We start from the raw sequence: 15,840 nt of genomic DNA, 5'->3' as shown, positions 1-15,840 counted from the left end.
ACATGCTGATTTACACGCTACTAATTTGTGATTACGCAAAGGAGGGTCTTATCGAGCGTGCGTTTGGCTATAATGGCCTGCGCTAGCTATTACACTGGCATCAAGCAAGTGAGGTATGTTGACCCACATAGACACAAAAAAGGAGAGACGGTTTTCCCTGATGCGGTGTGCTAAGGTCAGACACTTATACCCACCGTTTGCGTCTAGAAACCCTTAGTATTAGTTGTTCACAAACAATCGTCGATTTCAGCAGCGCGTGCGAGATTCTTGCTTGCACCCAATGAGCGAGAGACATACCTTTCTCATTCTACAGTCCTTCGCCTCCATCTCTTCTTTCATGACTGATAAGGACCATTCAACTCCGTAACTGCGTCGAATACAAGGCTCTCCGGCTACCAAGGCTCTTCGAAGAGAAGTGCTGAAATCATCTTAGCATTTCTGCTCAAGTACCTGTCTCTTCGCTTGTCTGTCTAGGCTAGTTTGAAGAACTATACATCGGAAATTCATCCGCAATTAAAATGGAGCGCGTTGACTCACAAGCCCATTATGATAGTGCATCATCCGTTAGTCGCGCTCTTTTTCCCCTCACGATGCTACTACATCGCGTCAGAAGGAGACAATATACTGCTATAGAAGAAATAGTCCAAAGGACGGGTAGTGGACGTCAGAAATCAGGGTACCTACCCCTTACTCAAACGATTTTAAGGCGTCATCGAAAGTGACTTTGATGGCTCATAATGAAGATCGTAAAGGCAAGTGGCTCCTTGCTAAGGGACCACAAATTTGCCAAACAAAATGTCTAGCCAACAACAAAATTTGATCTATTTCATCTTAGCATGTTTTATTCAGGTGATTCTTCCTATTTCTATGCCCACTGACTACCCGCTTCACTAACACTACTGCTGTCATCGTAATGTTAATTTGATCGTCTCGAGCTGCATGACTGACTTATATAATGGCTTGCTAAAACTGAACATGAGTGGGCATATGCGCCCATGCGTTATATAACTAGGTAAACTAAGAAAAGGTTAAGATGGGGTTTAGACTGATCTTACGAAGAACAAGTTGGCTTTCATTACCGAGTAAGCTACAAAAGGATCAACTGGAGGACAACTGGATGATTCGCGGAGACCTTATGGTCTTCGGGACGCATCCAGTGAAGAGGATAGTCAATATAAATGGACCAATTGGCGTCGACCAGAGCGAAAGGTAAATAAGAACCTTCAAGGGCCTTTGTAAGCTGGGAGCAAACTCGTTTTCCAATATGACATCGAAGGAACTCCAATTCTAAGGGAAAGAAGGATAATGCTATTATTAATGTCTGAATCATCTGACGCAGCTTATCGGAATCCGAGCATGGGAAATAAACAATAAGTGGATAGCAGAGATGAGCCTATATGAAGAGACTCGCCGCAGTGCTTCAGTATATATTATTGATGGAAAGAACAACATTAGGTAAACACCGTTTCTTCATATTGATTTACCTGCAGACTCAAAAGAGAAATACGTGGCAGAAGATTATTGAGGTTCTGTTTTTATGTCACATTTTTGGTTGCAAACCTTTAGAATAGCTTTTAGTTACATTCGCTAGCAGAAACAACAAACCGAAACAAAAAAGCATACCATACATAAAGCATACGTATCAGGAGCGCGATATTAAAGTTTTTCGTGAGAACTATTAAAACCCCTACGCTAACGCGCACCAGAATAACTGACCCAGTTATCGCTCGTTAAAGCTTGATCCGTAACTTTCTTAAAGAACTTCGTTTGTGAATTATGTTCATGGACACCAGCTTTCACTTCTAGGTGTTTGTTAGAAGAATGTAGGATTTTAGCCAGGGCTTTACAGTCGGCGTTCTCGTCTGTAAGCGCTTTCAACTGCTACACCTTCTCTTTTGTGGAGGAGGCGTAATGTTCCTGTTGTAAATAATATAACAGACAAATAATATCGAACAACTTAGTGCTAAAATTGATGACAATAACCGAAGTAAATCCCTAGGCGGAATAAACTATTAACTACAAAAAGACATGATACGTAGGCAAGTGCGAATCAAGTGCTACAGCCTAAAAAATTGTTCAAAAGAAATAAGCTAATGAATTCAACATTAAACTAGGAAACACGGAAGGTACAATCCGAAATAAGAGACAAACTTCACTTTCTACAAAGCCGTTTTTACCGTTCCTGCTCGTAGCCTGTATGGATAGTCCTTCCTACTGGCGCACCTACATTGAGACCTAACGACAACCGTTCACTGTTTGAAAATGAAGTAGATAACTATACAAAGAAATTTTTTTCTTTCGTTTATTTCGAGTGGCTTTTTGTAATTGACGCTAAGCGAAACTGGTCGGAAACCGTACGCTTCGTCGGAACAAGAAATTGCTTGGACGGAGCGCAAAACCTAAGCTGCGCTGAGATACAAATTAGACATTGGATACTATACAATATGCAACAGCCTCACTGTCGTCTGCGTCACATGTGGTACACGTCGTCTTTCCTCTTAGAAGAGTTTTGGAAGTAGCCGCTGAGGACCATCGTGATAGGTCGCTTTTCAAAAGATTTTCGTGTATAGCTCTCCAATTTTTACTTTTACCTCGGGACGCAACCCTTATCGTGCTCGCTGCTTTTTTTTGTAAATTGCTTTACCTGGCCTTTCCTTAGGCAAAAACCTGTATACAATTCATTTTTTCCCGCATCTTAACCGTAATACATCATAGTACTGCCCTACTTACAGCAGTGGTGCCATAGGCGGCTCAGTATACTCTGCAGCGAGAAAGCCGCTGTGTTTTCCTTAAGCGGTCCTTGTTTTGTTTTGATTTCGTAGCGTTTGTTCAGACAGAGGCCCCTCATAGAACTACGGAGTACGCTACCAAAGCCAATAGCTTTGTTGTTCTTACAGCCAGTGTCCTGGGTCTCAACATTAACGTGCTAAGCTTCTGTGCAACTTTCTTTGTCGTTTGCTTCACGTGGGGTGTTCCAGTTGAGCCTTATTCGTAGGTGGCCAACTTTTATTACTGATTAAACCCGGTATTCCTTTGAAACAATGTCAAGGTCTCCGGACTGTTTCTGATGGCTAGCATGGCCTTTATTTGCTAGCTAGACTAGTTTTAGTCGATAGCTGCTGATCGAGCCCGCCGCGCTGCCCAAGGTTGGTTAAGTTTGTTTTGGTCTCGAGTCTCGTTTAACTGGATTTAGTTTGTTACTAGCACTAATTACCAACGTAATGTAAACGCTCCGTTGTAAGTGAGGCTATATAAAACTAATATCATGACCTGTAGTTAAATTTTTTGATTACTTAATAAGTTAAGAATATATTCCCTTCTCTCCTAGCATGCTTAATATCACTTTCAGTGCAATATTTCGAGCCATTTTTGAAGTCTCCGTATCTTTCGTCTTGTCTTGCCGCTCTCTCTTGAAGCGTTTCACGATCAATACGACGTTCAAAGAGGTCTATCTTTCTTAAATTTGAAGCAATTTTCTGAAAGAGCTTCCCTTCCGCCCATTTCGTTAATTAACTGGTATATGATAACGAGTTCAGTTATACTAACAACTATGCTAAGCAGAAGAGTAACCTGTATGAAATTGGTTGTTTAGTTGGCTTAGTAGTCTTAGGAATCAGTATCAACATAATCAATGTATAATTCCTTGGCAAGTGTTCTTCTGCCAAGAATCTGCCGGTCGATTGTCGGGAACGTGGCTAAAGCAGTTTCTAACCCCATAATATACTGTTCTTCTATTTCTCCCACTGCTATTCTCATAAAACTGCTTTTGGGGGGTCAACTCAGCACAATTCTGGACTACATAGGCTACATGTTTCAGAAAATGACTTTTAATTGTTTGAAATTGGTATCTGATTTGAGATACAGTTGATTTAGGATTTTGGATGGCATTTCTCCTATAGTTTACCTTAAACTAACTCGTACCAATTTCACGAAAGATCGTCTTCGATTTCCTCGATGAGCTCTTATAACGGCTTTTCTTTGTTTCTTCTAGTTCCCAGCGTAAATTGGTTTTAGTTTTTTTTTTCAGAATACATACGATTACTTCATGAAACCCCTTCTGTTAGCTTCACATGGTACACGTACTTCTTTTTTTTGCGCAACGTTTTCTAGCGTCTGCTTCTAGTAATTAGACCTTCGCCTATCGATCATGGAATGCAGTAAGTTTTCGCTACGAGCGAACGAGCGCAGTTGCCACTTCGCAGTCATCATTTCCGCTTTTATTGTTGGATTGTAACCCATAGAATCAAGGAAAGGAAACACGAAAGGCTTAGTGCGATATCCAAAATCAAAAGGCAGTACTTTTTTTTACACAAGTCTTGGTGGGGAGTTGCAAAGGGAAGCCTAGTCTAAATACTACTTTCCATTGCGATCACCCTCGTTTCGGAAATTTTCAGTCTACTTCAAGGGCAAGATGAGCCCTTAAGGTTTTCTGTTATTTGCTGTGTTCGTAGCTTCAAAGCATCATCTGACGCAGTATCGCAAGAGTCATATTAGAAAAAGTGAGTCCTTCTTTAATGTCAACTGAAATCCTATATATATATATATATATATATCGGCTGTCATTTTACCAAAAGAATCCATCTCAATGATGGAGTTTCCAAGCCTGAATTGCTATCAGGTTAATCGGGCAACGCCGTAATAGAAAAAGTAAGGAATAGTGCCAATTCAAATCGCATGTGAGAAATATCCTAGCTGTCAGCACTTTTAGAGCAGAATAAAATCGAAAGAAAAAAGACTGAAGACGTAATATCCTTTAACGTTCGCGAAAACTTAATTTTTCTCTCAGAAAGGCCTTACACTGATTACCTCTGATTTCCACTCTGTCAATAAGCGTCAAATGCAAAATTATTGCGGTCCCACTAATCAAAACTTATTTTTTCAGCTATTTTAATTCGGGTTCATGTCAAGTTGACATTCGTTACGGAAGGCGATACAAAAAAAAGTCACTATTCAATTTAAAGAGCCTCCACTTACTGCAATGGAGAAGAACATGAACCGCGTATCCTAATATCATCCCTATATTCCTGTAATACTAAGCATACTACAGTGTGCCCTAATATTAGTTAATGAAACCGTTTGAATGGCTGTAACAGCCATTGTTGCAGTAATGGCATTATACCAATGTTATGGCATCATAGCATAGTACCGAAAAAATATAGAAACAGTATTAGGATACCCTCGTTACCAATACGTTGTACATTTGAGCCTGCCATTTTTTGCAATGATTTCCATATGTTCCGCTACTCGAAGAGATGTGAAATTAAAGCCCAATCTGTTAAGAGACTTTTCTAGGCTGTCCATTGATTGATTTCTGGCTCATAGTATACGTTCGATGCGCGGCAACGTTATGTTCTTTTATAATGCTTTCGCGAGGTCGTTAATCAATGAAATGTTTCCGGGAGGGATGTGCGAGGCTGATTTATTATGAGCAGTTTCAGATTGATTGAATGTTTTCTTTACAGGAGGCGCGGCGGCAGTCAGTCCACGATGATGCTGATGGCCACCTCATTTATAAAATTGGTGACGTCATCAACGAGAGATGTAAGCCAAAACTTAACCGTTACCTATCTATTTTTGTCTATTACCTAATGTGGCGCATATAGCTAATGTCGATGTTACCTGGAAATTTGAACACCATTTGGTTCCTTGTTACGAGTTAAATAACGATTTAAAAACACCATATCAAGCCCACTTGGGCTCATTAGCTAATGTTCGTAATACTTTTTTTAAAACGATTTATTTTTATGAATACTAGTCCAGAGCTGCAGTGTTTTTCGTGACGGACGGCAAATGTGTAAGTCACGAAAAGCTGGACGTTTCCAAGTAGTTCTTGAAATTCTTCTAGCGCATCCGAGTTAATATATTACTACATACACTTACCAGCAGTGGTTTAGCGATAGGCCTTGCTTTGTTTGTATGCATTGGGACCTGTCACGCTGGCAGGCAAAGGACACTGACGAGTCGTCTTTGTGAAGAGTGTCTTCAATATTAACCTCTAGTTCAATTCAGACTAGACCCATCTTTCTGCAATCCTAATTTTTATTCCTTTTTCAGGAATCAATCTGGAAAGATGAAAATTAATGTTTTTACATCGGGGTAGAATTCTTTGGACAATGGGCCTAAACGGTGCAAATGTCATTAGATGGTTTTCGCTGTAAGTAAATATTGCTTTCTATTAAGAAAATTACCTATTTTTTTGTTTTCTTAAAGTCTCTCACCTTATCGTTACGATGGACAAGCATGACCTAAGTATAGCTATCCACCCTTAATTAAATTTTTATGCCTATATCATAAAAGCAGTTAAATAACTTGTTTGTAATCAATAAGTTATTGACATGAATTATAGCTTTTCTTGATATGCTGTGTTCATCGTCCTTTTGTCAAGCCAAGCCTACACACTTTGGATATGTAGGACTTAGGTTTATAATATATCCTACGAAACGTCTTCTTCGTTTAGTGAAATCGGTATCGGGTCTCTCGATAGCTCCGTAGGGAAGCGATGCATGACAGCCTCAGCGGCCATTTTCCGCTGGTAATTTCAGGGCCCCCTTTTTCGGCTTGTTCATAACAGCTTGGTAGAATAAGCCAAACCTGTCGTCTTCTACCTCTCCAATGAATTTTTTCACTTTGCCACCTTGCTTTGCCCAATGAGAATGCAGCGACTTTTATGAGCAAACCTCAGGACTTCGTCTTCTCTTCTTGCCTGTAATGCTGCCCTTCCCTTTCGCTCCTGTTGGTTTGTTCTACTCTCCCAGATGCGTCTTCTTCTTTGCATCTCCCTCGTAGCCCGATCCGTTTGAGGCGGGTCGCCGCAGTCTCTATACTCCACCAGTAAGTAGGCCGTTAGCGTCCTGCCTGAAAGGACCCCGCTGCAGTTTTTTTTTGCAAGCATTTACATGTAATCGCCTTCACTGTTCCCGGACAACGGCCTTGTCAGCTTGGGTAGACCCTCCGTCAATTTGATTTTTGAGCCGCGTATGAATGTCTGACACCTTGCGTTAGATAGGGGAGCACTGTTACGCTCAATCGTCGATGCTCACTTGGCATAGAACGTACCTGTGATCACCTGTTCAGCAGTTCGCAATTTTCTAATCTCTGGAAGCGCATCCTGACTCACGATTATGAAATATATATAAACTGCACCCATTTGCCACGAAAGAAGGTAATGACCCCTTCATTGCTCGTGGCAACAAGGTCTCGTTCTACAAGCCACTCCTGTAAATAACGTTTCCATATTGTATAGCCGTTACCACAAAACGTTCCAGTCTTTCCGTAGCAAATCACGGTACCATAATAAGACAACTTAATTTGCCACGTTTATTAATTCTGCGTGGAAGCTTTATGCCTGGTGAAAAGCTGAGCTTCATTCGTGGTACGACGTCGATCTTGCTCTCATTCAGAAATAGGATCCATGTCGCGTTATATTAACTTCGTGGTAAGCCCCGTTACCTCTCGGACATCTATTTTCTTATCTGCGTATAATGTGTGCAAAAATAGTCCCGCTGGTAGACTTGGCTTCATGGAGGTCTTTGTTCCTGTTCTTTATGGCAAAGCCCATCTTTGCTTTGACCCTGTTCAGCTTAATATGATCGCTGAGAGCGTGAAAAGTGGCCTCTTCCCAAGTCTGTCCCTCTTTCACCATAACCCTGGCAATGCTCTGCTCAGTAGTGTTTCTTTCCTTGGACCTGCATCGTTTGCATGAAAAGACAGGCCCCTTCTTTTCATTAGTTTGATGCGACAGTCGTATTTTCTGCAGTAGATTTTGAGCATTCATCAAATCCATAGCACGGGCCATTTCTTTGAAATGTGGAGCGTCGGACGATCTGCGATCCGTAAGTCCGTTAAATGTTTGCCGCTTTCAACGATCTTTGACAGAAGACACAAGAAGCCGATCAATGTTTTGTTTGGTTACCGTACCAATTAAGGGCTTGTTTTTGGACGCCAGTGGTTTGTAAGTGTCGGGAAGGTCCGTTGTCGACAGCCTTCAGCGCATGCTTCACAGCGTCCTCCTACCTTTTACAGGTAAGTTTATACCTGCAGCGGCAGATAACTATCGCGCAGAGAGCTGTTTCGTTACGGCATGTCTAAATGAGGTTTTTATGCGCGAATGTGGTGCATTTTCACGCTCTTCGGCCGGCGGGCCTCCCGAGCCATCTCTTGGCAACAAGATCTAATAGGCCATCAAGCATCTGCAACCTATCGAAAGCTTCTTCAACTTCCCTTACGAGGTTTGCATCTCTGAGCTTTTCCAGGCATTCCCTCTTTCCCTTCTTGTTGCGTCAAGAGCAAAAATATGCTTTCTGTCCTGGTGCAGTTATGCGTGCAGCCTTCGTGTTTGTTAAAATGGTCTGGTTGTATGCTAGCCGTACCCACAGCTGTCCACTCCACTTTTTCCAAGAGGCAAACCCTTATTTTGTCTAACGAGCTTCTCGAACGTGAGTCTCTCTTTTCGACCCTTCAGCGATTCCACGGACTTGTTGACTTTGCTGAAGGTATTTGCATAGTGCACCGGTAGACCGTTTGCCTGACCGAACCTTTTGTTTTATTCGACGTCGTTTCGAGCTGATTTGCTTAAAACACACTATGGAATATTTATTAAGCACTAGGGTGCTAGTCTGTATCTGCCACCTAGGATTCGAGCGTAGTGGTGTACTAGATAACTGAGAACTCATAACACTCGGCAGCTTAAGTGCACTTTTATATCCACTTTCTTCTACTGACTTGGGATGCTTTGGTAATACGGAAGGTCACCACTACTGTCGTCAGAAAACTGGGCCTTCGACTTTTTCGAAAAACTTCTATAGAACATATTCGTTTAGTTCGAGACACTCTTCGGCTGGCCTGATGAAATAAGCGCGTGATACCAATTTTGTTACTGAATAAGCAAGATTTTGTTTCTGTAACGATGATGAACGGAAGGCTGCGAAGAAATAACAAGATTAATGATACGGCATCTTAAACGAACTGTAATTGGCTAACTGTAAACGTGGACGTTAACTGTAATTTTGTTTAGGCCAAAAGTTAAATTCATTACTATTCAAATAAACTGATGGAGTGACTATAAAACAGTAATGGATTAAGTGGATCAGAGTTTTCCTGCAGTTTGGTCGCAGTTCTTTTTTAAGCAGGACATTATGAGAACGTTAAAAAGAGATACTCAAATAGTGACGATTTAAATATTGGCGCTCAGGTGAAGCTCTTCCTCCGGCCTGATTTGGGCCTGCTTGTGCTAAACGTTCCAGACCTTCTGACAAGACAACTAATGGCATTTTTACTTGAAAAGCAGCTCAAAAAAACTTTTTCCTTTGACGATTACCTAACGACAAGCATTTAAGAGCTGCCGCTATATTAGGTATATTAGAGGGATTGCTAACAAGGTCGCACAAAACATTGCCGGGAGGGTAAATCTTCTATGGGGTAAAAGTTTTAAAAGTTAAGAAACACGACACATGAGCTTTTGATACTAGTCGTCAAGAATTCGTCTAGAAGTCACGGAGCGCGATATCCCGAAAGTCCCCGCTACCATGGCAGGTCTGCCTCTTGAATTATATACAGAATCGAGCTCAACTTTGTCTCCAAGCCCACAAAAACGTTCCACGTAGCCTGCCTTATCACAATGCTATGTCGTTTCACCAGTTCTATTCGCCCTGTCCATCGGACCTCTGAGTGATTGAAGCCCGCGCTAAGCTTTGATCCCAATGACTAGGAATGTAGTTCTGCACGCCGACGGCCTAGTTACCTAGTGGAAACAGCTGTTTTTAAGTCTAGCTGTTACCTTAAGGACATGCCAGTAATTGGGAATCCGACGAAAACTGTGGCAGGTAAGGCAGAAGACGTTTTCTCAATTACAAGCTACCTTCCACCTATGTTAACAACTTTTTATAATTCTGGCTAGTTCTCTCGTTCAACAGTAAAAGTCTACTTGTGCACATCATAGGAAGGTGCAGAATGGTAATGGTAGCGACTTCAATTATTTGAAATCATGACCTTCTGTCGGTCTCTTTCCGCTTAGTCGATCTTCAAATAGCTTCGATAACTCTCTAGGATATAGAGAACATATGAAAGCTCCATTTTGCAAACTTGCACTAGTTAGATCGTCTCGATAATACGTATCTTAGGTACGTTCTTAAACCGTACCGTATGGCTTGAAACTAGCTAGGTTGATCCTTCGCTAGAACGTTCTTGGACCTATAGCAGCGCTTCAGCTTGATGCCACCCACTTTTCGTTTCAATGGATGCTTAGCGATCTAGAAACGGTCTAGCAGAACTAGACAGGAAGTTTACGAACTTGGCGCTACACTGAACCATGGACAGCGCTAAACGGCTTAAATTGTCTTATTGTAAATAAGTGACACAGTGCACGGCCTCTATCTTAAACTCCGGATTATCATCAATCAAATGAATTGTGTATATGCATCAGGTGTACACAATCAAGTGAGTGTGATAGATACACAGTGTAATATAGAGGTAATCGGAGCTCCTAGTAGGTCTAGTCTTGCTAGGGAACCTAGGATCCTAACCGTCCCAAGAAAGATACTGTCATTGATTATTCTAAAATATAAGGTGTATGTATAATATAAGGTGTGCAATATATTTTGTGATTTACCTAACAGAAGTGAATGAGGTCCACTGAACGCAACGGGATAACCGTTGATGCATACCCAGACTATATTAATTTACGTTACGCTAGGTATGAAGTGACCAACGAATCAGATTACCAATGAACGGCCTAAACGCGGACGTGTCCAATATTCCGATAGAACAATGAGTGACTGCCATAGAGTAGCACCATTGAAATTGTGGCCCATATTGGACGTAACCAATTACTCAATCAGGGCAACAAGGCGGTTGCACCAGTCTAATACGATCACTAAATCAGGGGAATAGACTCATTGTAGAGGTACAGATGCAACGGGATAATATAATTCATGTTCTTCTAGGGTCATAGGAAAAATTTCAACTGGATATTTATCTAGATACGTGTATCTGAACGGACGTCGTTGCTTCTATTACTATCCAACGTGTAGGCAATCAAATTTTGGTACATCACGTTTAAAAAATTTAGACATAACTTGCTCATAGTGTACTCAACGCTCTCGGAAAAAAAATTTTGCAAAATTTTAGAGAATTAATTATGGATCTACCCAGCCAGCGTTGATGCCCAGCCGAAGAACCCCGGATGAATATGAAATGCACATACCGGCTTAGGTTTCATACATCTTTTTGAATGATAAATTGGATAATCCAGCTTTCTCCCGGTATCGAATTGGAGTTATATATTCCTTAGAATATGCTTTAAGTATATGCACAGTCGATTCAAAGATACAAATTTCTCCTTCGACAAAATTCTAACAAAAGAATACTCGATGTGGGAATTGAATAACCAGAGACCGTTAGCCAAGCATTGAACTTATCAAACCATTCGTAACGTATGAGCCCGTTGTGATCCTCTCATTGAACATATTATACAAACAAATAAACAACTAGTTTCCACGTGAACAAAGCAATATTATGCGTCAGGTTAACCACCTTGGCCTAGAATGCACCCATCAGGCCCGAGGTCTGCCCTGGCTTACCTTACTATTTAGAACTAACTCTATTAAAGATAAGAGGGCGCCTTGAAAATACCCTCACCGTAGCTCACTCGACTGAACATGGATGTCTATGGTGCCTGTTTGTACCACTCAGCAACAGTGGCATCACTAAAACAGGCAGTCCTAACCTGGAGCGAACGGGCAAACGGGCTACCTACTACAACTATTCAGAATGCAGTAGCACCAGCTGCCGCAACTACTACTAGTATTAGCAACATCAACTCGACCCAGCATCAGCGCTTTTGGCTGCCATTACTAGCAGCTAACAGGCCGCTCGGCAACATCGCAATGGACAGACAAACAGAGAGGCAGTCGTTTTATGGCTAGCGAGCTAGAGGACCTTGCCTTCCCGCAAAGATGCGGAAAGCAGGATGAAATGTACACACACACACACACACACACACACACACACACAAAAACACATATATATAGAGGGAGAAAGGGTCGGCGGTAGCAACTTCAGAGAATGCTTCCACGATCATCCCTGCTGATGTTGGCCTTTCCGCTGCTAGGCCTGTTTCAATTCCCCTTTCATCCGTTGGCAAACCTGACAGCTGCAGCTGGGTCTGTGTAGACCCGTAAAAGAAAATCAACTCGCAGAAACCAGAACGCCTCAGCTATCGTCAGTTGTATTCGCTGGCACTAGAAACGCTGGTTACAACCTTTGTTTCTTTTTAGCAACGGCCAGCTAGGGAGCAGCCGAAGGGGTAGGGGGTAAACAGTATGTCTTTACCGGAAACTCGTTGGCGACAATAATCAAAGCGAACAACCGTGCCGCTGTCCATAATCTGATGCAGCGCTTGCGCCAGTACAGTTTGAAAAGCCTTCTGTTTCTTATGCTACTGTGAATACCCAAAAATTATCTTGTTTTTTTTTGTATACATGGACAAAGAGCCGTTTATGTTACACGGCAACCAACAGACCTCCGACTCCATAACTTAAGGCTTCACTATCTTATCGTTTAAAACGACAAGTTCTTAAGACTAGGTTTTAATGAAATAGCGTCTATTTCCTGCAGGTTGATCGTGGTGAGCTTATTATCCTAGTAGGTTCTAACCGTACCAAGCCGTAGAAAAAGCCTGTCTGAAAACTGCCTTTTAGGTTTATTCAAACGTCTAGCTGCCATGACATAGGGTAATATGTATGCCACCTCAAATCAGATAAAAAGAAATTTCATTTGATCACACATAGCTAAAATTCTATGTTGGGAAGATTAACTTAACCTACTGAACAACAAAGTAGCAGATTTTGAGATTCACCGAAAGCTTCCAAGTAGAAATTTAAGAGCCGAAATCATTGCTGGTTACTCGGGGCGTATCCAGGCCGGGCATGTGACGCGCTTCTGTTATGCCTATACTTAATATGTCTAACGTGTCTTTTCAGTAAACGTTCATAATAAATTAATATCAGGTAGTAGTCATAGTTAGCGTCACCGGTCCTTTTTTGCCAAGATAGTGAAAAAAAATTCACCACACAATTTTTGAAAAAGTATTTCAAAATGGATTTATTTACCATAGTGTAGCAAATATTATTAAAGACGTTTTTAAGCATTAAGTTACGTAGGGAATATCGATATTCTGTGTCTGATCGGCAACGGACGGCATATTCAATGTAACTTTTAAAGCTGCTGCTGCTGTGTATTTTTTCATACCTCTCTATGAAGTATTTAAGGGTATTTTTTTGATAGCTAGTTGAAAACAGCTGTCGCTAACTGCACAGAGAGATGTGGCAAAATATCTCGAACTGTGGACAGACATGAAGTAGTCCAAGGTTGCAGGGGGTTTGCTCTCGTGTCCACCCCTCTTTTTTTAACAACTCCCCTACAGAACAACATGTCACCAAACGGTACGACAAGGTTTGTCGTCGTTTTAGGAGAATAGGACAAGATGGACCGATAAAGCTGTTGGCAAGCCAACGAGCAGTCGTGCAGGGGTAAAGCTAGGGAGAATATTACCATTGCCGTAATCGAGGGTCGGATCATAGTTCAAACCACCAACTGCAGCTTCCATAGAAGCAGCAGCCTCTTGCCGTCCATGCGAGGCTCACCAAGCAGGGGGGTACGGAGAATTTAGCCTGGTATTGGGAAGAATGGGTCAACGGGATATGACGCTGAAGGGATTAGGGAGCTACAGAAGTAGAACTGCTGCACTCTTACCTGTATTCACAGATAGCCGGACCCGTAACAGTAACCATCATAGTCTTTCCCGCAGGCGCGGTCGCAGCTTCACTAAGCCCTTAGCCCGTCGTCCTCCTTCAACTTTTCTTTCTTTCTTTCTTGCTTGCTGCATCTCGTCCTTTACTTTACGAGGGTCATAAGTTCGCTTCAGGCGCCGGCTGTTTCCACTGCTGCCATACCTCCAGTAGAAGCGACCATGGTGAGACTAGCATCGAGTACAGAACCCGCATACGCCAATGAGGTGTCATTTTGAAAGCTAAACAACTAGTCATGCGTTCCACACAACGATGTTGTAAGGAACATGTTCAGCTTGCGGGCAGCGTCGTTGAGGGGTTGGGGCTGTTAGTAAAGTAAAGGTAAATGCTGGACTGATGCAACGAATAAATGCGTCTAAACAGAAATCTTTCCTTAACAAGCGCCATCTCTGTAACACATAGCTGAACTATGTGGTGATACCATGGCTTGTCTTTTAATTTCGGCTATTCTGACACGTGTTAATTCTCCCAATAACTGTAATGCTTCAATCTTGCTGCCGCAGCCAGGATCGTTGCCTTAAAAATAAGTTGTCAACATCATTTCTAATCTATTTATGCCAACTATCTTCGCTTGGTTGTTACTAATGTCCTAAATAATGCTAATACGGTATCGTATGAAAGGAAAGTCGTTCTTCCTTTTTTCCAATCGAATGCGCATCCTTTAGATTAGTTAACAGTCCTGCCTGTGCAGACCTCTGTGGTGAAATATGACAGATAAGCAACCACTGTTACAGTTAATACATACATTTGCATATGATGATTCATAGCCCTTCTGCAAACGTATCCGGTGCGGTGAAGGACCGATGAGGTGATTATGCATTCGGTCCGGGTGGACAAATTGTGTCAGTATGCGATTTCATAGCTTTATGGCCCCAATCGCACTCGTGATGTTTCCTAGTTCTTGGACATGATGAATCCTTGCAGTATCCCATTCGCTGTTGGGCGGTAAATTTGTACAATTACTGTCTATTCCGCTCTAGCTTTTAGCTACCGCTATTTGCTCAAGCTTTAGGGAATTTACGAATCCATCCGAATGAGCGGCATTTTTTTACGAGAGACAATTTCTAAGTAACACTTTTTGCTCAAACGCTTGTAACAGCCTTTATTAGCAGCTCGCATATGTTGGTGGCGTTATATGTTGCCACCAATACCGTTAGTAGTAGTTAATGGGTGTTGTTAGATCGTATGGACAGCCCGCCTCGCTTCTCCATCCCCCACGGGGTGCTTCGTGCCGGATTCTTGATTTCTCCAAAAACTCGACGACAACTGCGTTGTTGAATTTGTCTAAAATGAAGGCTTGTAAGTGACCAATGCGGCCAGGTCCCAAGAGTAGCTATCATATCAAAGGTAGCTGTATTGGTTAAGAAAACCCTATCCACTTCATGGACGCGTGACGGCGATCAACAGCATCTTTTCTTCAAAAGACACTACTATATAAATCCTTCTCCGAGAAGGATCAGGATAATATTTCTGTCCGAAGAGGTTTGCCGTACACTGAACGTGAGAGGTGCAAACAGACGTGATTTCCTGAATTTCTTCCACGTGCGACCACCAAACGTGTTCCTTGGCAAAAAACTATCCAGGAACCTTCAGAACGACCACAGTGTAATTCTTTAAGTTCATGTCGGCGTGGCTTCTGTGGGATAAACGCTTGTTTACTTCGAATCGTTTCGCCGTACACAATGAAGAACTCAGTGATTGGAGCACCTTTGTATTGTACTGTTTCCTCGGGCATGCCACTTTTAGGATCACCTAGAATTGCTCATTGGATTTCGCTTCAGGAAATCAACACCATCTCGTTCTGCTTCAAGCAGAGTATTCGCAGTTTCCCTTTCTTTTTCGGCATCTTTTCATAAATGTTGGTCCTTCGCGAGGAATACGGGACGAGAGCATTGACGTCGAAAACACGATCTAAAAATAATAAATTACTAAAATGATTTTTTGAAATAAAAGACTAAGCTTTTAACAAAGTGTTGATGTATTGACGACTATTAATAAACAGTTAATTTAAGCTGTAATAGCCATATATAGATCC

At 41.9% G+C, this 15,840-nt stretch overlaps 1 protein-coding gene across 3 annotated transcripts in view; it reads left to right on the top strand.

The window, feature by feature from the left end:
* Positions 1-15,840, top strand: part of LOC111268875 (uncharacterized) — a 56,855-nt gene that overhangs the window by 4,710 nt on the left and 36,305 nt on the right. For 2 of the 3 annotated variants that reach the window (XM_022848090.2, XM_022848089.2), the window contains exons 2-3: positions 5,463-5,541; positions 6,055-6,154. In XM_022848090.2, coding sequence (XP_022703825.1) covers positions 6,133-6,154 — 22 coding nt within the window. In that variant the 5' untranslated portion in view covers positions 5,463-5,541; positions 6,055-6,132. The remainder of the gene's footprint in view (positions 1-5,462; positions 5,542-6,054; positions 6,155-15,840) is intronic. The other variant, XM_022848086.2, reaches the window with a different exon arrangement.

The sequence above is a fragment of the Varroa jacobsoni genome, unplaced genomic scaffold, assembly GCF_002532875.2.
Source record: "Varroa jacobsoni isolate VJ856 unplaced genomic scaffold, vjacob_1.0 scaffold_1327, whole genome shotgun sequence".
In the NCBI taxonomy this organism is placed as follows: domain Eukaryota; kingdom Metazoa; phylum Arthropoda; class Arachnida; order Mesostigmata; family Varroidae; genus Varroa; species Varroa jacobsoni.
The sequence above is the reverse complement of the archived record's forward strand: the minus strand, read 5'-3'. Positions and strand labels throughout refer to the sequence as shown.